At 43.5% G+C, this 24016-nt stretch overlaps 1 protein-coding gene across 2 annotated transcripts in view; it reads left to right on the forward strand.

Annotated features, from left to right (window-relative positions):
• btaf1 (BTAF1 RNA polymerase II, B-TFIID transcription factor-associated) overlaps window positions 1–24016 on the forward strand; it is a 215145-nt gene that overhangs the window by 90671 nt on the left and 100458 nt on the right. For both annotated transcript variants that reach the window (XM_070876808.1, XM_070876809.1), the window contains exons 7-9: window positions 8561–8690; window positions 8971–9039; window positions 10495–10584. In XM_070876808.1, the coding sequence (XP_070732909.1) occupies window positions 8561–8690; window positions 8971–9039; window positions 10495–10584 (289 nt within the window). The remainder of the gene's footprint in view (window positions 1–8560; window positions 8691–8970; window positions 9040–10494; window positions 10585–24016) is intronic.

The following is a 24016-nucleotide window of genomic DNA, read 5'->3' on the forward strand; positions in this document are numbered from 1 at the left end:
GCAAATCACGTATGTCAGACAATTTCCCCATCAGCTGTCCTGACAGTGCATCAAATGCATCCACCATTCCCTCTCTAATCTGCCCTGCCAGTGGTGGTCCTATTCCTCCATCAGTGTTGCTACTTCTCCTAACAGTCCCGCAATTTCTACCCTCACCTCACCCATGGTGTCCAGGAGCAACCTGGTTAGCTGCATACTCTCCCCACTCATCCAGATGAGCTTGTACCATGTCTACCTGCGCTTGTGGTTTAGCTATCCTTTCCACCCTCCTTTGCCGTCTCCCACCTGTGCCTTGCTCCTCGATCCTATTGGGCATCCCTTTCAAGTGTTTGTTGCTGGACCACACTGGGACATGCATCCTGATCCATGGGCTCCAGCAGCTTCAGGTCCAATATGACCATCTGATCAGTGGGGGGATCTTCATGCTGGCCATAATCCAATCGTCCTGCTCAAAATCAGCAAACAATTCTGGACTCTCTTCTGGATGTCCTTCGGGTGCTACTTCTGTTGGTCCTGCTGCTTGTCCTTCTGAATCACCACCTGCCTCTTCCTGACGCGCAGCTGCTGCAAACCATATCAATCATCCACAGGTTAACAACTCTGAAGAAGTTTCTCCTCATGTCAGTCCTAAATGGCTTACCCCTTATCCTTAGACTGTGTCCCCTGGTTCTGGACTTCCCCAACATCAGGAACATTCTTCCTGCATCTAACCTGTTCAGTCTCGTCAGAATTTAATGTTTCTATGAGATCCCCTCTCATCCTTCTAAACTCCAGTGAATACAGGCCCATTCAATCCAGTCTCTCCTCATATGTCAGTCCTGCCATCCCGGGAATCAGTCTGGTGTACCTTCGCTGCACTCCCTCAATAGCAAGAACGTACTTCCTCAGATTAGGAAACCAAAACTGAACACACTATTCCAGGTGAGGCCTCATTTAAGGCCCTGTACGACTGCAGTAAGACTTCCCTGCTCCAAACTCAAATTCCCTAACTATGAAGGCCATTTGCCTTCACCGCCTGCTGTATCTGCATGCCAACCTTCAATGACTGATGTACCATGAAACCCAGGTCTCGTTGCACCTCCCCTTTTCCTAATCTGCCACCATTCAGATATTCTTCCTTCGTGTTTTTGCCACCAAAGTAGATAACCTCACATTTATCCACATTATATTACATCTGCCATGCATTTGCCCACTCATCTAACATAGAAACATAGAAAATAGGTGCAGGAGCAGGCCATTCAGCCCTTCTAGTCTGCACCGCCATTCAATGAGTTCATGGCTGAACATGAAACTTCAGTACCCCCTTCCTGCTTTCTCGCCATACCCCTTGATCCCCCGAGTAGTAAGGACTTCATCTAACTCCCTTTTGAATATATTTAGTGAATTGGCCCCAACCACTTTCTGTGGCAGAGAATTCCACAGGTTCACCACTCTCTGGGTGAAGAAGTCTCTCCTCATCTCGGTCCTAAATGGCTTACCCCTTATCCTTAGACTGTGACCCCTGGTTCTGGACTTCCCCAACATTGGGAACATTCTTCCTGCATCTAACCTGTCAAAACCAGTCAGAATTTTAAACGTTTCTATGAGGTCCCCTCTCATTCTTCTGAACTCCAGTGAATACAAGCCCAGTTGATCCAGTCTTTCTTGATAGGTCAGTCCCACCATCCCAGGAATCAGTCTGGTGAATCTTCGCTGCACTCCCTCAATAGCAAGAATGTCCTTCCTCAAGTTAGGAAACCAAAATTGTACACAATACTCCAGGTGTGGCCTCACCAAGGCCCTGTACAACTGTAGCAACACCTCCCTGCCCCTGTACTCAAATCCCCTCGCTATGAAGGCCAACATGCCATTTGCTTTCTTAACCGCCTGCTATACCTGCATGCCAACCTTCAATGACTGATGTACCATGACACCCAGGTCTCGTTGCACCTTCCCTTTTCCTAATCTGTCACCATTCAGATAATAATCTGTCTCTGTTTTTACCACCAAAGTGGATAACCTCACATTTATCCACATTATACTTCATCTGCCATGCATTTGCCCACTCACCTAACCTATCCAAGTCACTCTGCATCCTCCTCGCAGCTCACACTGCCACCCAACTTAGTGTCATCTGCAAATTTGGAGATACTACATTTAATCCCCTCGTCTAAATCATTAATGTACAATGTAAACAGCTGGGGCCCCAGCACAGAACCTTGCGGTACCCCACTAGTCACTGCCTGCCATTCTGAAAAGTCCCCATTTACTCCTACTCTTTGCTTCCTGTCTGATAACCAGTTCTCAATCCACGTCAGCACACTACCCCCAATCCCATGTGCTTTAACTTTGCACATTAATCTCTTGTGTGGGACCTTGTCGAAAGCCTTCTGAAAGTCCAAATATACCACATCAACTGGTTCTCCTTTGTCCACTTTACTGGAAACATCCTCAAAAAATTTCAGAAGATTTGTCAAGCATGATTTCCCCATCACAAATCCATGCTAACTTGGACCTATCATGTCACCTTTTCCAAATGCGCTGCTATGACATCCTTAATAATTGATTCCATCATTTTACCCACTACTGAGGTCCGGCTGACCGGTCTATAATTCCCTGTTTTCTCTCCCTCCTTTTTTTTTTAAAAAGTGGGGTTACATTGGCTACCCTCCACTCGATAGGAACTGATCCAGAGTCAATGGAATGTTGGAAAATGACTGTCAATGCATCTGCTATTTCCAAGGCCACCTCCTTAAGTACTCTGGGATGCAGTCCATCAGGCCCTGGGGATTTATCGGCCTTCAATCCCATCAATTTCCCCAACACAATTTCCCGACTAATAAAGATTTCCCTCAGTTCCTCCTCCCTACTAGACCCTCTGACCCCTTTTATATCCGGAAGGTTGTTTGTGTCCTCCTTAGTGAATACTGAACCAAAGTACTTGTTCAATTGGTCTGCCATTTCTTTGTTCCCCGTTATGACTTCCCCTGATTCTGACTGCAGGGGACCTTCGTTTGTCTTTACTAACCTTTTTCTCTTTACATACCTATAGAAACTTTTGCAATCCGTCTTAATGTTCCCTGCAAGCTTCTTCTCGTACTCCATTTTCCCTGCCCTAATCAAACCCTTTGTCCTCCTCTGCTGAGTTCTAAATTTCTCCCAGTCCCCAGGTTCGCTGCTATTTCTGGCCAATTTGTATGCCACTTCCTTGGCTTTAATACTATCCCTGATTTCCCTAGATAGCCACGGTTGAGCCACCTTCCCTTTTTTAATTTAACGCCAGACAGGAATGTACAATTGTTGTAGTTCATCCATGCGGTCTCTAAATGTCTGCCATTGCCCATCCACAGTCAACCCCTTAAGTATCATTCGCCAATCTATCCTAGCCAATTCACGCCTCATACCTTCAAAGTTACCCTTCTTTAAGTTCTGGACCATGGTCTCTGAATTAACTGTTTCATTCTCCATCCTAATGCAGAATTCCACCATATTATGGTCACTCTTCCCCAAGGGGCCTCGCACAATGAGATTGCTAATTAGTCCTCTCTCATTAAACAACACCAGTCTAAGATGGCCTCCCCCCTAGTTGGTTCCTCGACATATTGGTCTAGAAAACCATCCCTTATGCACTCCAGGAAATCCTCCTCCACCGTATTGCTTCTAGTTTGGCTAGCCCAATCTATGTGCATATTAAAGTCACCCATTATAACTGCTGCACCTTTATTGCATGCACCCCTAATTTCCTGTTTGATGCCTTCCCCAACATCACTACTACTGTTTGGAGGTCTGTACACAACTCCCACTAACGTTTTTTGCCCTTTGGTGTTCTGCAGCTCTACCCATATAGATTCCACATCATCCAAGCTAATGTCCTTCCTAACTATTGCATTAATCTCCTCTTTAACCAGCAATGCTACCCCACCTCCTTTTCCTTTTATTCTATCCTTCCTGAATGTTGAATACCCCTGGATGTTGAGTTCCCAGCCCTGATCATCCTGGAGCCACGTCTCCGTAATCCCAATCACATCATATTTGTTAACATCTATTTGCACAGTTAATTCATCCACCTTATTGCGGATACTCCTTGCATTAAGACACAAAGCCTTCAGGCTTGTTTTTTTAACACCCTTTGTCCTTTTAGAATTCTGCCGCACAGTGGCCCATCCTGTTCCCCGCCCCGGGCCTCTCCGCCCCCACCCCCCCCCCCCCCCCCCCCCCCCATCTCCCGTCCGTCACCTGCTTTTGTCTCCCTCTGTCTCCCTGCATTGGTTCCCAGCCCCCTGCCATATTAGTTTAACTCCTCCCCAACAGCACTAGCAAACACTCCCCCTAGGACATTGGTTCCGGTCCTGCCCAGCTGCAGACTGTCCGCTTTGTACTGGTCCCACCTCCCCCAGAACCGGTTCCAATGCCCCAGGAATTTGAATCCCTCCCTGATGTCCAAGTCATAGAAACATAGAAACATAGAAAATAGGTGCAGGAGTAGGCCATTCGGCCCTTCTAGCCTGCACTGCCATTCTATGAGTTCATGGCTGAACATTCAACTTCAGTACCCCATTCCTGCTATAGAAACATAGAAGTGGCGGACAAACCCTGTAGCCTCTTAGCGTCCTCCTCACAGCTCACACCGCCACCCAGTTTAGTGTCATCTGAAAACTTGGAGATATTACGCTCAATTCCTTCATCTAAATCATTAATGTATATTGTAAATAGCTGGGGTCCCAGCACTGAGCCCTGTGGCACCCCACTAGTCACTGCCTGTCATTCTGAAAAGGACCCATTGATCCCGACTCTCTGCTTCCTGTCTGCCAACCAGTTCTCTATCCACGTGAGTACATTATCCCCAATACCATGTGCTTTAATTTTGTACCCCAGTCTCTTGTGTGGGACCTTGTCAAAAGCCTTTTGAAAGTCCAAATACACCACATCCACTGGTTCTCCATTGTCCACTCTACTAGTTACATCCTCAAAAAATTCCAGAAGATTTGTCAAGCTTGATTTCCCTTTCATAAATCCATGTTGACTTGGACCGATCCTGTCACTGCTTTCCAAATGTGCTGTTATTTCATCTTTAATAATTGATTCCAAAATTTTCCCCACTACTGATGTCAGGCTAACCAGTCTATAATTAACTGTTTTCTTTCTCCCTCCTTTCTTAAAAAGTGGTGTTACATTAGCTATTCTCCAGTCCATAGGAACTGATCCAGAGTCAATCGCCTGTTGGAAAATGATCACCAATGCATCCAGGGCCACTTCTTTAAGTACTCTGGGATGCAGACAATCAGGCCCTGGGGGTTTATCGGCCTTCAATGCCATCAATTTCCCTAACACAATTTCCCGCCTAATAAGGATTTCCTTCCGTTCCTCCTTCTCACTAGACCCTCTGTCCCCTCGTATTTCCGGAACGTTATTTGTGTCTTCCTTCATGAAGACAGAACCAAAGTATTTGTTTGTCCGCCATTTCTTTGTTCCCCATTATAAATTCACCTGAATCTGACTGCAAGGGACCTACGTTTGTCTTCACTAATCTTTTTCTCTTCACATATCTATAGAAGCTTTTGCAGTCAGTGTTTATGTTCCCAGCAAGCTTCCTCTCATAATCTATTTTCCCCCTCTTAATTAAACCCTTTGTCCTCCTCTGCTGAATTATAAAATTCTCCCAGTCCTCAGGTTTGCTGTTTTTTCTGGGCAATTTATATGCCTCTTCCTTGGATTTAACACTATCCCTAATTTCCCTTGTTAGCCATGGTTGAGCCACCTTCTCCGTTTTATTTTTACTTCAGACAAGGATGTATAATTGTTGAAGTTCATCCATGTGATCTTTAAATGTTTGCCATTGCCTATCCACCGTCAACCCTTTAAGTATCACTCGACAGCCTATTCTAGCCAATTCACGTCTCATACCATCGAAGTTACCTTTCCTTAAGTTCAGGATCCTAGTTTCTGAATTAACTGTGTCACTCTCCATCTTAATGAAGAATTCTACCATATTATGTTCACTCTTCCCCAAGGGGCCTCGCACAACAAGATTGCTAATTAGTCTTTTCTCATTACACATCACCCAGTCTAGGATGGCCAGCCCTCTAGTTGGTTCCTCGACATATTGGTCTAGAAAACCATCCCTAATACACCTCCACCACATTGCTACCAGTTTGGTTAGCCCAATCAATATGTAGATTAAAGTCGCCCATGATAATTGCTGTACCTTTATTGCACGCATCCCTAATTTCTTGTTTGATGCTATCCCCAACCTCCCTACTACTGTTTGGTGGTCTGTACACAACTCCCACTAGCGTTTTCTGCCCTTTGGTATTCCGTAGCTCCACCCATACTGACTCCACATCATCCAAGCTAATGTCCTTCCTTACTATTACGTTCATTTCCTCTTTAACCAGCAACACCACCCCACCTCCTTTTCCTTTCTGTCTATCCTTCCTGAATGTTGAATACCCCTGGATGTTGAGTTCTCAGCCTTGGTCACTCTGGAGCCATGTCTCAGTGATGCCAATTACATCATATCCGTTAACAGCTATCTGCGCAGTTAATTCGTCCACCTTATTATGAATACTCCTCGCATTGAGGTACAGAGCCTTCACGTTTGTCTTTTTAACACACTTTGCCCTTTAGAATTTTGCTGTAATGTGGCCCTTTTTGCTTTTTGCCTTGGGTTTCTCTGCACTCCAGTTTTACTTTTCTTCTTTCTATCTTTTGCTTCTGCCCCCATTCTACTTCCCTCTGTCTCCCTGCATAGGTTCCCATCCCCCTGCCATAGTGGTTTAACCCCTCCCCAACAGCAGAGCAAACACTCCCCCTAGGACATTGGTTCAGACTGTCCGGTTTGTACTGGTCCCACCTGCCCCAGAACCAATTTCTTGGTCCTTTGCTGAATTCTAAAATCCTTACTACGAGGCTTACTACTCATTTTGGCAACATTATAAGCTTCTTTGATCTTTAACTTCTCTTGTTAGCCACAGTTTGACCACGTTTCCTGTGGGGTTTTTTGCCTTAAAGGAATGCATGTTTGTTGTAAATTATGGATTAATTCTTTAAATGCCATTGCTTGTCTACCTACCTTTTAATATAGTTTCCCAATCTACCTTAGCTAACTCGCCCCTCATACCTACGTAGTTTGTTTAGCTTTAAGACGCTTGTTTCAAATTTAACTAAAATCTGTCAATTGTGTTCCTATTTGTGAGCAAAAATTATCATCTCAGTAGAAGTACTACAGCCAAGCAGGAGAAATTTAGAATTTTGAATAACTTCACAACTACGTATTAATGTTCCTGGAATTATTTATAATAAATATTGCAAATTTATATGCAGTTTTAAAAAAATGCTACAAGGAAAGGTGCAGCAAGATTGGTTGCAAGAGCTTCAGTTGCGGTAAAAAAAATGGGAGGAGACCTCAAAGCAGTGTGTTTCAGTACGATCAAGGATGTACAATTAATTCTGCATGAGGTTTACTGTAATCCAATTGAGCTAAATTAAATCTAGGGAAAGATCTTTAGGCCAAAAATACTGTTGGGGATTATCTTTAACTACCACTTATGTTGGAGGGAAGCAATCAATGAAGCTTCTTGTAGGCTGATGCAGTTTATGTTTGTAACTGCATAATACATTGTTTCAAAAATATTTTCAATTACTATATTGCTTTGATAGCTATAGGAACGAGCCAAGACAAAAATATAACTTCTTGGTTTATAACAGGACCTATTTTACATTATATGGGCTCTGTTGTTGACCAGGTTAGCCTCACATCTTGGTTTGGTCAATGAATTTTAGATCTCAATGGTTTATCCTTCCAGCTCCTGTTTATCTGTCCGGTTGACCCATGTAATTGAACATATCATTCTTTATACCTGAATTTACATTTTATAATATATTGGTCTCAACCAGTTACATCTAGCAAATTTGCCATAGATTTTGCAAATTACCTAATTTTCCCGCGTTGCGTGTTATGGTGCCTTAGACGGGTATGCTAGTAGCTGGGATCAACAAATATGCATTCGTACTTGTGTAATGCCCTAGTGATTTGGAAGTTTAGAATGGTTCCATCTGTACTTGCACAATAAAATGAATGTATCTAAACTTACTTTATATTTAAAAAAAAAGGCAAGATTGCAACCACTTACTTGACCCCTTAGCATAACTTAAGAAGTAAAGTAACTTCAGCTTTTAGACTTCAGACCCTCCCACATGTTACATTTCAAGATTCTATTGAATAATTATGCAAGTAATATTTCCATGTCTTTTTAGCAGGCATGATATAATCTTAACCAGCCTCAAATATAGTACATTTATGAAAACTGTACTTATTTACTGCATGTTTCCACATCTACATTTTAAGAAAAAAGTAGTTCAATGAGTATGAAATATTTTCTAGCTTCTTTTGCTGAGGGATTTTTCTATAAGCAGGGGCACTGTTTTCTACTTTAGCCCAGAAAAGATTTTGTGCTGCTGAAAATGCTTGCCTTAACTGAACTTATCTTTAAATAAGTAAATTCAAAATTAATGAGCAATATCGAACCCATGGAATTGAGAGGATGAAGTTAAAATAGTTTAGCCAAATCTTGTTTTTCAGCAATGATAATGTTGATGGGGAGCCAGAGGAGAAGCGCAGGAAACTTACAAATGTTGTAATTGAGCAGCCAGCAACTGAATCAAAGGTGTTGATTGACAATATATTTGACAGCTCTTCCTTGTTTGATGAGGTAAGGTGAAGATGTTTGTGTTGCTCAAAATTAGATGGTGATAAGCTAAGTATTGCTGAAAAGAGAATAACATTTTCTACACTGATGTCTGATTTATATAATGCCATCAAAAAGGGAATAATTTTTGAACCATCTATTAACTGAAACTGCTTAAATAGTGTGGTCACTAGAAAGTGGTTGATATTCCACAAATTATTAATCTATTTAATGATTTGTCAATTATTATAGAATATAAAGGAAAATTCAATGCTGTGTATTAACAAACAATGTTTCTGCTCAGTCAAATGAATGGCCGTTGGAAAGCTTTTGCGAAGAACTCTGTAACGACCTTTTCAACCCTTCATGGGAGGTAAGCAAATCCTTGTTTATAAGTGGTGTAAACATATTGGTTGAATGCTGTGCTACTTTCTTTTCTGTATAACATTACTTTGCAATTAAGCTAGAACAAACATTCAGATATAGGCCATCAAACACAATTATAGTAGATCCTAGAATGCTGTTTCTGTGGTGGCTATAGAAAGAAGTACCGCCAGTGTCACAAGTGATAAATTCCCTGATGAAGCAGGTGCACCGTGCTAAAATGGGTTGCAAAGAATATTGTTTACAAGTTATGTACCTCCTGAGAAATCAAGGTTGTTTGTGTAATGTCAGTAAAAGTGCAGATGCCCCTGTTTGTACAATTACATAAGAACATAAGAAATAGGTGCAGGAATTGGCATATGGCCCCTTGAGCCCGCTCCACCATTTAATGCGATCATGGCTGATCAGATCATGGACTCGGGTCACTGTCCCTCCCCATAACCCCTTATTCCGTTATCGGTTAAGAAACTATCTATCTCTGTCTTAAATTTATTCAATGACCCAACTTCCACAGCGCTCTGAGGCAGCGAATTCCACAGATTTACAACCCTCAGAAGAAATTCCTCCTCATCTCAATTTTAAATGGGCGGCCCCTTATTCTAAGTTTATGCCCACTGGATCAGTGTGTTAGGTTATCCAGTGATCATGCTTTGAAATTAAAAAAGAATAGGACTCGGTGGATAATGTGTTACTATCATAAAATGAAAATGGTGGCCTACTTTTTAGGTCCAGCTTTTTTGCAGATGTTTTTCATCCAGTTAGAAGTTCTTGCTAACTTTTCCATCACACCTCGCTCCTCCCTTTCGACAATATAACACACATATGTCAAGTCTATATTGTAAATATAAGCTTCCAACTGCATGTACAAATTTAAAATACAGTTTTGAAGCTGAATGATAGAACAATAAGATTAAAACCATGGAAATAAAATTTTAACTATATACAGTAGGTAACTTTTTTGGGATTGTAGAATTTTGTATAGTGCTGTTGCATGTTCGTAGAAGGGTGTGCCACCAACCAGAATATTTTCATTCGGGTGAGGAATAGTTGAATTTATTCTAGTGTAGATCTCTACATTGCCTTTTCAGTGGACCCTAACACAACTTTTGAGTGCAGACACCCAGCTGCATTTTGTTGCTATATTTCAGTAACTTTGTGTCGTGATTTAATGGCTAGTGGAAACTAGAATCCAAGTTCATTTGTGATATCCAACAGCAGGTTAAAAAGCCGAAGTCACTGTCTTTTCTCATTTTGGATGAATTTGAACTGGGTTCCAGAGATCACATGACTGTGTGCTTTGCGTTTTGTAATTCACAAGACTGTCCGGTTCCCAGTTAAATGTTCAGAAACTTAGAGGTAATCTGTTCAAATAGCATTAAATCTGAGCTATATATTTAAAAAATAATCATCTGTTATCTCTACACTTGTCTGTTTTTGCTATCAGGTTCGTCATGGTGCAGGAACTGGGCTGCGAGAGATATTGAAGGCTCATGGGAAAAGTGGAGGTAAAATTGGAGACAGCACTTTAGAAGAGGTAAAACAATGTAGATATGACTGAGTACTTCTGTTAACATTAATTATTTGATGTATAATAATTTTAAAAATTCTTTAGTGCCTTGAATTGCTGCACAATATTATAAACCTATTGAAGATTAGGTTATGTCATGTGCCCAGTGGTAGCACTGAGATCTGCTTGTTCAGGTGGACATACAAGATCTCGGGGCACTATTTGAAGTAGAGCAGGTAGCTAACATTTATTCCTCAAATTAAAACAAAGCACCATCAAAACAAGTTAACTAATCATATATCTCGATGCCTTTTTGTGGGACTTTGCTGTGTGTGCAAAGGGTGGTGGAAGTTTGGAACACTCTTCTGAAATTGGCAATTAATACTAGGTTAGTTAATTTTAAATCTGAGATTGATAGATTTTTGTTAACCAAAGGTCTTAAGGGATAAGTAGGTATATGGAGTTAGGTCACAGATCAGCCATGATCTCATTGAATGGCGGAACAGGCTCGAGAGGATAAATGGCCTACCTCTGTTCCTATGTCTTCTGGGTGGGAGGTTGTGGGTGGCATGGTAGGGAAGGCATTTGGTATGGTAGTGTAGTGACTATGGGCCAAAATTTGTGCCAGTAAGTGAGTTTGTTAGGTCAGTTTTTTTTTTCAAAAGAGGACACTCCCAGCCACTTACACCATTTATGCCAATTTGGCCAGAAAAAAGTTATACTGAACTAACTTAGGGCAGCGTATGTGTCCACTTTTGACCACACAGAAAGACCTTACTTACAGTTAAGGAATCAGTGCAAGTAACTACATTTAAAGCACTACCAAGCACCAAACACCAAACAAAGCACAAAAAGTCATAAGCAATCAACAAATAAATAAAAAAAATAGAAGGAACCCTGCACCTAAAGCACCAAAATCAATCAGTAAATAATAAATAAAAAATAGAACTCCTACCTTAGGGAACGCAGTGGGCCGCCGATGAGGGAGCCCATTCGGCCAGGGCCAGGGAAAGCGTGCTTCGGTCCCTCCCACACAGCCTGCAGCACGCATTTGCAGAAACAGCCTGCCAGGAGCTACTACATATGCGCACAGACTCTAGCACGCATGTGCAGAGGTCCCAGTACGGTTTTCAGCGCTGGGACCTAGCTCCGCCCCCCCTCTCTTCTGCGCCATGCCAGCTCCACAGACGGCCTGAGAATCGGCCATGATCGCACGGATTTATTTTGGCGCTGCTTCTAATGTAAAATGTCGGCGGGGGTGCGCCGAAAAAAATGGAGGGCCAAATTTGGGCCCTATTTTACTGGACTACAAATCCAGAGGCCTGCATTAACACATCCTATCATGGAAGTTTGATCATTTGAATTCAATTTTTTTTTAATTCTGGAAAAGTAAAACAGAAAAATACTGCTTTCTGTAAAAGTGACCATGAAGCTGTCAGATTGTCATAAATACCCAATTAGTTCACTAATATCTTTAAGGCAATGAAACCTGCCCTTCTTACTGTCAGGCTTATAAGTAACTCTGGTCCCACGCCAACGTTGTTGACTCTTCAGTGCCCTCTGATGTGGTCTAGCAAGCCACTCTTGTATCAAGTTGCTACCAGTGGTTCAAAAAGAAGACTCACCACCACCACCACCACCACCTCAGAGCAACTATGAGTGAGTAATAAATTCCTGCCAGTGACGCCCACAACCTGCGAATGAATAAAAAAAAAATCTCCAAATCAAGCTATTAGGAAACCTACACAGATTTGTGGGGCTTCTGTTTTTCCTGTAAGATTAAAAAGTATAGATAGAACCTGTGCATAAAGAATATATATTTTGGAATTAATAATATTCACTAAATACATCAGGGATATTGCCCTTTTATAAAACAGGCTGAATTGGACTTCCACCATATATGTCAACTGTTGAAAGATACCAGTGCAGTTTGCCCATGAGTTGTCATGCCCAGTCCAGAATAAGGTATTTGTTATGTCTGAGCCAATTAACACAGAACTAAAGTACAACCTGAGCAAAATAAATTAATTTCCTCTTGCCAGAGTTATCCAAGGTAAAGTCAGACACAGAAAGAAACATAGAAAATAGCACTAGTAGGCCATTTGGCCCTTCGAGTCTGCACCGCCATTCAATATGATCATGGCTGATCCTCTATCTCAACACCATATTTCTGCTTTTTCCCCATACCCCTTGATGCCTTTTGTTTCTAGAAATCTATCTATCTCCCTCTTAAATATATTCAGTGACTTGGCCTCCACAGCCTTCTGTGGTAGAGAATTCCACAGGTTCACCACCCTCTGAGTGAGGACATTTCTCCTCATCTCGGTCCTAAATTTCCTACCCCGTATCCTGAGACTGTGACCCCTTGTTCTAGACTTCCCAGCCAGGGGAAACATCCTCCCCACATCCAGTCTATCCAACCTAGTCAGAATTTTATATGTTTTAAACTCTAGTGAATACAGGCCTAGTTGACCCAATCTCTCCTCATACGACAGTCCTGCCATCCCAGAAATCAGTCCGGTGAACCTTCGCTGCACTCTCTCTATGGCAAGTATATCCTTTCTTAGGTAAGGAGACCAAAACTGCGCACACTACTCCAGGTGCAGTCTCACCAAGGCCCTGTATAATTGTAGTAAGACATCCTTGCTCCTGTACTCAAATCCTCTTGCAATGAAGGCCAACATACCATTTGCCTTCCTAACTGCTTGCTGCACTTGCATCTTTGCTTTCAATGACTGGTGTACAAGGACACCCAGGTCCCTCCACATCGACACTTCCCAAGCCATTACCATTTAAATAATACTTTGTCCTTATGTTTTTCCTTCCAAAGTGGATAACTTCACATTTATCCACGTTATACTGCATCTGCCATGTGTTTGCCCACTCTCTCAACCTATCTAAATCACCTTGCGGCGTCTTTGCATCGGCCTCACAACTCACAATCCCACCTAGTTTCGTGTCGTCAGCAAACTTGGAAATATTACATTTGGTTCCCTCATCTAAATCATTTATTTTTATATTATTTTTTTATATATATATATTGTGAATAGCTGGGACCCAAGCACTGATCCCTGTGGTACCCCACTAGTCACTGCCCGCCACCCCAAAAAAGATCTGTTTATTCCTACTCTCTGTTTCCTGTCAGTTAACTAATATTGTAACTGTACTAATTTAATCGACATCTACATAAAAACAACAAACATTCGACTGAGATAAAGCAGTGATTTTACAGCTGACATTGAGAGTACCTGAGCGGGATGCGGAGAAGCCAGTACTGGAAATAAACACGTCTTGAGAAACTTTAATTTAAAAAAACATAATGCGATTAAAAGTGCAAAAACCACCAGGCCCAGATAGTACACAACCCTGAATACTGGATGATGTTAGGGAGGGCATAGCAAAGGCAGAAACCATAAAGTTCCAAAAAATCTCTTGAAATGGAAATTTGCCAAAGGACTGGAGGTTGACGAATGTTATATCTCTGCTCAAGAAAGTGGAAGTAATAAATCAGGAAATTTGTAGGAAAGTTAGCCTTAACTAGGTTGTGGCTAAATTAAGGGATGAAATTAGTGCACGTAGAAGAGCATTGCTCAGGTATTGTCAGCATGAAGTTGTAAATGGCAGGTAATGTTTCATTAATTTTGTTTAAAATTTTGAAGGAAATCAATTTATATATAAAGAAAATGTAATGAATGTTTACATATGGTTTTGCAGAAGGCATGCAACATGATTCCTTACAAAAATTAAGATTTATGGGCCAGAATTTCCTGCGGGCATCATTGGGGGACATGGTTGGGTGAGAAATGTTATCTTGCAGCTGGTTGGAAACCTGCCGTCATCCCGCCCACACTTACCTTTCCCTCAGGCACATTTGCCGCCAGGACAGCGGCCTGAACAGCAGAGGCGGGCTAGCTAATATCATTTGAGGTACTTGTCAGACCCTTAAGCGCCTTTTTCCACCCTATCTTTCAAATTTCCCTGGATGAGCACGGAAATCACGCAGCTCGGGAACCGTAGCTGTGAGCCTGAGGCTGAAGTTGAGTGGCTATTGATTCAGCTCATAAGTGCACAGCATGAAAAGTACAATAAAAACTCCCAACCTCACAGCTGATCTATTTCATAAGGCAGATGCTGTTGCTGACTGCATTGTCAGCGCAGATTTTGCTTTCTAGAGCAAGTCTTTCAAGCAACGTCGGTATCCAGTGTCACCTCATTGGTAGAGCACCATTGACAGATTGGTTCCGTCAACTCTACTTGACCTGCCATCTGTTGCATTTTTACGGTGTTGCCTCGGTCCTCAGAATCTGACCATGATGAGCCCCAACACCAACAGCACCAGGCACACCAGCTGCACCAACAACACCACCAACCTTTTCCTCCACCAGCTGATGCAGCACAGGACAGAGGGCAACAGCGCAGGGCTGCACCGTGCAGGAGGCGATACCCCTAACACTGGATATACAGGCAGAAGGATGAGCTTCCTCAACATGACTGAGCAGCAGTGCCAAAGGAGGCTCAAGCTATCGCGCCAGGTCGTCGTGGTCAAGCAAGACGTGCAGCCCAGAGGAGTGGTAGCCACGCCTTACCAGTGGCTATCAAAGTCACCAGCGCCCTCAACTTGTTCGCCTCAGACATTTTCTAGGGATCTGCAGCAGCTGTTTGCGGCATCTCTCAGTTGGCCAGCCACAGATGCTTCACACATGTCACAGATGCTCTCTTTGACAAGTCAGCTAATTATATCAACTTTGCCACTGATGAAGCCAGTGTTACAGAGCGGGCACTCAGCTTTGACGCTCTGGCTGGCTTCCCACGTGTGCAGGGCGTCATTGACTGCACACGTGGCCATCAGGGCACCCCATCATAACCCAGGAGCATTTGTCAACTGCAAGGGCTTCCATTCCCTCCATGTGCAGCTCGTCTGCAACCATAGGAAGATGTGTGCGCCAAATTTCCTGGCAACTGCCATGACTCATTAATCCTGTGCCAGTTCAGCCTCCCACAGCTCTTCACTCTTCAACTATCTGGCTGGCTGCTTGGGGACAAGGGGTATTCACTGAAGACATGGCTCATAACATCCTTGAGGAGACCAAGTACCGTGGCCCAGGAGAGATAAATGAATGCCACATTTCCACCAGATAGAGCAGTCAATAGGCATGCTAAAAATGCGCTTCAGATACCGTGACCGATCTGGATGGAGGTATGCACCAGCCATGGTCTCAAGAATTGTGATGGTCTCGAGAATCATGATGCTCTCTGCGCCCTGCACAACATAGCACAGCAACGAGAATTAGCACTGCATGGGGAGCAAGCAACCTCTGAGGAGGAGCGGAAGGAACCTGTGGTCCAGATCCCACCAGCACCCGAGCACATTGCTGCCCGGGATGGGCTCATCGTGGCCAGATTTACTTAACTTTACACATTACACAAATACGGCTGCCACATGCTGCATCTGGTTGACACCATCCCACAGCAACACCATTAAGCATCCCTACAATGACCGAGCCATTCCTGTCACATTGACCACCATTGCTGGAGCTAACATTATGTCTCATCATTCACTCCCAACTCACTAAGCCACTGCCAAAGGTGCACACACATTTGTTTGCAAAGTGGTGAAAATTAAGATTTTTATCTGTGACATCACAGGAATGGAAACTTTACAGAAACATTTAATAAAACACCCAAATGGCTACACTTGTCAATGTTCCTGTGTTTCATCTTTCTCTTGCGTGTGCTTCTACGAGGTGCTGTGGCTACGGCAGAGATAGAGGCAGCCTGCTCACTTCCCTGCTGCGACTGCACAGACCCTTTTGACAGACGTTCTCTGGGTTTTGGAGCCTGTGATGGCCCCGCCAAAGTCTGTTCCTCTTGCAACTGTGCAGGGGCAGACTCTGCCATCGTGATTCGAGGCAGCATCTGGCGCTCCGATTGGGGGGGTGGTGGGAGGTGAGGGCGGCAACAGGGATGAAGTGGGAGCGCTTTACGACGAGCCCCTATTTGCATGTTCCCTCTCGGCATCATCACTCTCATAGCCCACCCGCACTTCCCTGCTAGCAAGGAGTTGGAGAGCACCTTGCTGCACAGCAATGGGGCCATGAGAACCCAGTCCTCCTAGAGAGAATGTCTGAGTCTCTGCCATCTATTCTCCAGAGAAACCTGTTCCTGTGAGTGGTGCATTAGCTGCTCCATGTAGGTGGCCATCCTATCCATGGAAGAGCCTACAGTCAGCATCGACTGCGACACGATGGTGCTCATGTTGGAGATGGACTCCTCCATTCTCTGAAAATTTGTAGACCGTGGAAACCTGTCAAAGGCTCCTGCACTTCTTGCTACACCTCCAGGAACACCCTCTTTCTGGTTGGCCCCTGAGGATCAGCTGTCTGCATGTTGCTGAGCAGAGCTGGAAGCGTCCTGCGAGGAGTCTCCACTGCTGTCCCTGTCTTCACCATCTGCTCTTGTTCACTTGAGTTGAGACACCAGGTGACAACACTATCTATCTCGCGTGGGACCCACCGAGGTGTAAGTATCTGCGCTGGTGGTGGGTGCATTTAAGTCTGGTGACCGTGCGCCCTCCGTGGCTGGAAGCTGCTCTGAGGAGTCGCCTTCCTCTTCCTTCTGGACAGTGGTCAATGGGGGGGCTCTTGATGGGCCTGTGGGAGAGTAAAGTTAGATATGTCATATGAAGAATGGGTACAGATACCATTATGCACGTGATAAACATTCACTGGCTGTTAACATCAGTTCCCATATAAGTGACTGCTGTATGCCATGTATCTGAAGATGTAATTCTGTTGTCCGGTTGCTGAGGTGTCCCCCTCTCTGTCTCCCATGTCCAGCTGCCTGGCAATTTCAGAGACTTCCAAGGCAGCCTCCTGCTGATAGGGTGACCAATGACGGAGTGCCACCTCCGGTTCAGAGAAATATAGAAAATAGGTGCAGGAATAGGCCATTCGGCTCTTTGAGCCTGCATCACCATTCAATATGATCATTGCTTATCATGCAACTTCAGTACCCCATTCCTGCTTTCTCTCCATACTCCTTGATCCCTTTAGTCATAAGGGCCACATCTAACTCCCTCTTGAATATATCTAATGAACTGGCCTCAACAACTTTCTGTGGCAGAGAATTCCATGGGTTCACACTTCTCTGAGTGAAGAAGTTTCTCCTCATCTCGGTCCTAAATGGCTTACTCCTTATCCTTAGACTGTGGCACCTGGTTCTGGACTTGCCCAACATCGGGAATATTCTCCCTGCATTTAACCTGTCCAATCTCGTCAGAATTTTATATATGTTTCTATGAGATCCCCTCTTATTCTTCTAAATTCCATTGAATATAAGCCTAGTCGAGCCAGTCTTTCTTCATATGTCAGTCCTGCCATTCCGGGAATCAGTTGCTGCACCCCCTCAATAGCAAGAATGTCCTTCCTTAGATTAGGAGACCAAAACTGTACACAATATTCAAGGTGTGGCCTCACCAAGGCCCTGTACAACTGCAGTAAGACCTCACTGCTCCTATGCTCAAATCCTCTCTCTATGAAGGCCAACATGCCATTTGCCGCCTTCACTGCCTGCTGTACCTGCATGCCAACTTTCAATGACTGATGTACCATGACACCCAGGTTTCGTTGCACCTCTCCTTTTACTTATCTGTCATCATTCAGATATTTTGCTTTCCTGTTTTTGCCACTAAAGTGGATAACCTCACATTTATCTACATTATACTGCATCTGCCATGCATTTGCTCACTCACCTAACATGTCAAAGTCACCCTGCAGCCCCTTAGCATCCTCCTCACTGCTCTCACTGCCACCCAGCTTAGTGTCATCTGCAAACTTGAAGATATTCAATTCCTTCGTCTAAATCATTGATGTATATTGTAAATAGCTGGGGTCCCAGCACTGAACTTTGCGGTACCCCACTAGTCACTGCCTGCCATTCTGAAAAGGATCAGTTTATCCCGACTCTCTGCTTCCTGTCTGCCAATCAGTTCTCTATCCACGTCAATACATTACCCCCAATAATTTTGCACACTAATCTCTTGTGTGGGACCTTGTCAAAAGCCTTTTGAAAGTCCAAATCCACATCCACTGGTTCTTCCTTGTCCACTCTACTAGTTACATCCTCAAAAAATTCTAGAAGATTTGTCGAGCATGATTTCCATTTCATAAATCCATGCTGACTTGGACTGATCCTGTCACTGCTTTCCAAATGTGCTGCTATTTCATCTTTAATAATTGATTCCAACATTTTCCCCACTACTGATGTCAGGCTAACCAGTCTATAATTCCCTGTTTTCTCTGTCCCTCCTTTTTTAAAAAGTGGGGTTACATTAGCTACCCTCCAATCCATAGGAACTGATTCAGAGTCTATAGAATGTCGGAAAATGACCACCAAAGCATCCACTATTTCTAGGGCCACTTCCTTAAGTACTCTGGGATGCAGACTATCAGGCCGTGGGGATTTATTGACCTGCAATCCCATCAATTTCCCTAACACACTTTCCTGACTGATAAGGATTTCCTTCAGTTCCTCCTTCTCGCTAGACCCGCTAGCATTTCTGGAAGGTTATTTGTGTCTTCCTTAGTGAAGACAGAACCAAAGTATTTGTTCAATTGGTCTGCCATTTCTTTGTTCCCCATTATAAATTCATCTGATTCTGACTGCAAGGGACCTACATTTGTCTTCACTAATCTTTTTCTCGTCACATATCTGTAGAAGCTTTTGCAGTCAGTGTTTATGTTTCCAGCAAGCTTGCTCTCGTACTTTATTTTCCCCTCCTAATTAAACCCATGTCCTCCTCTGCTGAATTTTAAATTTGTTCCAATCCTCAGGTTTGCTGCTTTTTCTGGCCAATTTATATGCCTCTTCCTTAGATTTCACACTACCCCTAATTTCCCTTGTTGGCCACGGTTGAGCCACCTTCCCGTTTTATTTTTACGCCAGACAGGGATGTACAATTGTTGAAGTTCACCCTTGTGAACTTTAAATATCTGCCATTGCCTATCCACCGTCAACCCTTTAAGTATCATTCGCCAGTCTATCCTAGCCAATTCACGTCTCATACCATCGAAGTTCTGTTTCTTTAAGTTCAGGACCCTAGTCTCTGAATTAACTCGCTCTCCATCTTAATGAAGAATTCTACCATATTATGGTCACTTTTCCCCAAGGGGCCTCACGGAACAAGATTGCTAATTAATCGTCTCTCATTACACAACACCCAGTCTAGGATGGCCAACTCTCTAGGTTGGTTCCTCGACATATTGATCCAGAAAACCATCCCTTATACACACCAGGAAATCATCCTCCACCGTATTGCTACCAGTTTGGTTAGCCCAATCTATATACAGATTAAAGTCATCCATGATAACTGCTGTACCTTTTATTGCACACATGCCTAATTTCCTGTTGATGCTATCCCCAACCTCACTTACTGTTTGGTGGTCTGTACATAGAACATAAGAATTAGGAACGAGAGTAGGCCATCTAGCCCCTCGAGCCTGCTCCACCATTCAACAAGATCATGGCTGACCTGGCCGTGGACTCAGTTCCACTTATCCGCCCGCTCCCCGTAACCCTTAATTCCCTTATTGGTTAAAAATCTATCTATCTGTGATTTGAATATATTCAATGAGCTAGCCTCAACTGCTGCCTTGGGCAGAGAATTCCACAGATTCACAACCCTCTGGGAGAAGAAATTCCTTCTCAACTCGGTTTTAAATTGGCTCCCCCATATTTTGAGGCTGTGCCCCCTAGTTCTAGTCTCCCCGACCAGTGGAAACAACCTCTCTGCCTCTATCTTATCTATCCCTTTCTTTATTTAAAATGTTTCTAGAAGATCACCCCTCATCCTTCTGAACTCCAACGAGTAAAGACCCAGTCTACTCAATCTATCATCATCAGGTAACCCTCTCATCTCTGGAATCAGCCTAGTGAATCGATTTTGTACCCCCTCTAAAGCTAGTATATCCTTCCTTAAGTAAGGTGATCAAAACTGCACGCAGTACTCCAGGTGCGGCCTCATTAATGCCCTGTACAGTTGCAGCAGGACCTCCCTGCTTTTGTATTCCATCCCTCTCGCAATGAAGGCCAACATTCCATTCGCCTTCCTGATTACCTGCTGCACCTGCAAACTAACTTTTTGGGATTCACAAGGACCCCCAGGTCCCTCTGCACCAGCATGTTGTAATTTCTCCCCATTCAAATAATATTCCCTTTCACTGTTTTTTTCCAAGGTGGATGACCTCACATTTTCCGACATTGTATTCCATCTGCCAAACCTTAGCCCATTCGCTTAACCTATCTAAATCTCTTTGCAGCCTCTCTGCGTCCTCTACACAACCCGCTTTCCCACTAATCTTCGTGTCATCTGCAAATTTTGTTACACTGCACTCTGTCCCCTCTTCCAGGTCATCTATGTATATTGTAAACAGTTGTGGTCCCAGCATCGATCCCTGTGGCACACCACTAACCACCGATTTCCAACCCGAAAAGGACCCATTTATCCTGACTCTCTGCTTTCTGTTAGCCAGCCAATTCTCTATCCATGCTAATACATTTCCTCTGACTCCACGTACCTTTATCTTCTGCAGTAACCTTTTGTGTGGCACCTTAACGAATGCCTTTTGGAAATCTAAATACACCACATCCATCGGTACTCTATCCACCATGCTCGTTATATCCTCAAAGAATTCCAGTAAATTAGTTAAACATGATTTCCCCTTCATGAATCCATGTTGCGTCTGCTTGATTGCACTATTTCTATCTAGATGTCCCGCTATTTCTTCCTTAATGATAGCTTCAAGCATTTTCCCCACTACAGATGTTAAACTAACCGGCCTATAGTTACCTGCCTTTTGTCTGCCCCCTTTTTTAAACAGAGGCGTTACATTAGCTGCTTTCCAATCCGCTGGTACCTCCCCAGAGTCCAGAGAATTTTGGTAGATTATAACAAATGCATCTGCTATAACTTCCGCCATCTCTTTTAATACCCTGGGATGCATTTCATCAGGACCAGGGGACTTGTCTACCTTGAGTCCCATTAGCCTGTCCAGCACTACCCCACTAGTGATAGTGATTATCTCAAGGTCCTCCCTTCCCACATTCCCATGACCAGCAATTTTTGGCATGGTTTTTGTGTCTTCCACTGTGAAGACTGAAGCAAAATAATTGTTTACGGTCTCAGCCATTTCCACATTTCCCTTGATTAAATCCCCCTTCTCATCTGCTAAGGGACCAACATTTACTTTAGTCACTCTTTTCCGTTTTATATATCGGTAAAAGCTTTTAGTATCTGTTTTTATGTTTTGCGCAAGTTTACTTTCGTCATCTATCTTTCCTTTCTTTATTGCTTTTTTAGTCATTCTTTGCTGTTTTTTAAAATTTTCCCAATCTTCTAGCTTCCCACTAACCTTGGCCACCTTATACGCATTGGTTTTTAATTTGATACTCTCCTTTATTTCCTTGGTTATCCACGGCTGGTTATCCCTTCTCTTACCGCCCTTTTTCACTGGAATATATTTTTGTTGAGCACTATGAAAGAGCTCCTTATAAGTCCTCCACTGTTCCTCAATTGTGCCACCGTTTAGTCTGTGTTCCCAGTCTACTTTAGCCAACTCTGCCCTCATCCCACTGTAGTCCCTTTTGTTTAAGCATAGTACGCTCTTTTGAAATACTACTTCCTCACCCTCAATCTGTATTACAAATTCAACCATCACTCATTCCGAGAGGATCTTTTACTGGGAGATCGTTTATTTTCCTGTCTCATTACACAGGACCAGATCGAAGATAGCTTGCTCCCTTGCAGGTTCTGTAACATACTGTTCTAAGAAACAATCCCGTATGCATTCTATGAATTCCTCCTCAAGGCTACCCCGTGCGATTTGATTTGACAGTCGATATGTAGGTTAAAATCCCCCATGATTACTGCCGTTCCTTTTTCACATGCCTCCATTATTCCCTTGATTATTGTCCGCCCCACCATGAAGTTATTATTTGTGGGCCTATAAACTACGCCCACCAGTGACTTTTTCCCCTTACTATCTCTAATCTCCACCCACAATGATTCAACATTTTGTTCACTAGAGCCAATATCATCTCTCACAACTGCCCTGATATCATCCTTTATTAACAGGATAACCCCACCTCCTTTCCCTTCTTGTCTATCTTTCCGAATTGTCAGATACCCCTGTATGTTTAATTCCCAGTCTTGGCCACCCTGCAACCACGTTTCTGTAATGGCCACCAAATCATATCCATTTGTAATGATTTGTGCTGTCAACTCATTTATTTTACTTTGAATGCTGCGTGCGTTTAGGTAGAGTGTTTTAATACTAGTTTTTAAACCATGATTTTTAGTTTTGACCCCTCCTGCAGCCCCTTTATATTCATACATATTGTCTCTTCCTATCACCTTGTGGTTTACACTTACCCCAGTGCTACTCTGCTCTGTTGCCTCCTGCCTTTTGCATTCTTTCTTGGGGTCCTGTTCATCTGAGCTCTCACCCACTCTAACTAGCTCAGAGCTCTCTCCACTAGCGTTTTCTGCCTTTTTGTGTTCCGCAGCTCTACCCATACAGATTTCACATCATCCAAACTAATGTCTTTCCTTACTATTGCATTAATTTCCTGTTTAACCAGCAACGCTACCCCACCTCCTTTTTCTTTCTGTCTATCCTTCCTAAATATTGAATATCCCTGGATGTTGAGTTCTCAGCCTTGGTCAGCCATGTCTCCGTAGTCCCAATTACACCTTATCCGCTATCTGCGCAGTTCATTCATCCACCTTATTACGAATGCTCCTCGCATTGAGACACAGCCATCAGGCTTGTTTTTTTTCACACCTTGTCCTTTTAGAATTATGTTGTAATGTGGCCCTTTTTGATTTTTGCCCTTGATTTCTCTGCCCTCTGCTTTTTCTTATCTCCTTTCTACCTTTTGCTTCTGCCCCCATTTTACTTCCCCCTGTCTCCCTGCATAGATTCCCATTCCACTGCCATATTAGTTTAAACCCTCCCCAACAGCACTAGCAAACACTCCCCCCAGGGCATTGGTTCTGGTTCTGCCCAGGTGCAGACCGTCTAGTTTGTACTGCTCTCACCTCCCCCAGAACCGGTTCCAATGTCCCAGGAATTTGAATTCCTCCCTCTTGCACCATTCCTCAAAACATGTATTCATCTTAACTATCCTGCTATTTCTACGATGACTAGCACATGGCACTGGTAGTAATTCTGAGATTACTACCTTTTGAGGTCCTACTTTTTAATTTAACTCCTAGCTCCCTAAATTCAGCTTGTAGGACCTCACCCCATTTTTTCTCTATATCGTTGGTACCTATTTGCACCACGACAACTGGCTGTTCACCCTCCCCCTCCAGAATGCCCTGCAGCCGCTCCGAGATATCCTTGATCCTTGCACCAGGGAGGCAACATACCATCCTGGAGTCTCGATTGCAGCTGCAGAA

This window comes from Pristiophorus japonicus, chromosome 3, assembly GCF_044704955.1.
Source record: "Pristiophorus japonicus isolate sPriJap1 chromosome 3, sPriJap1.hap1, whole genome shotgun sequence".
Lineage (NCBI taxonomy): Eukaryota > Metazoa > Chordata > Chondrichthyes > Pristiophoridae > Pristiophorus > Pristiophorus japonicus.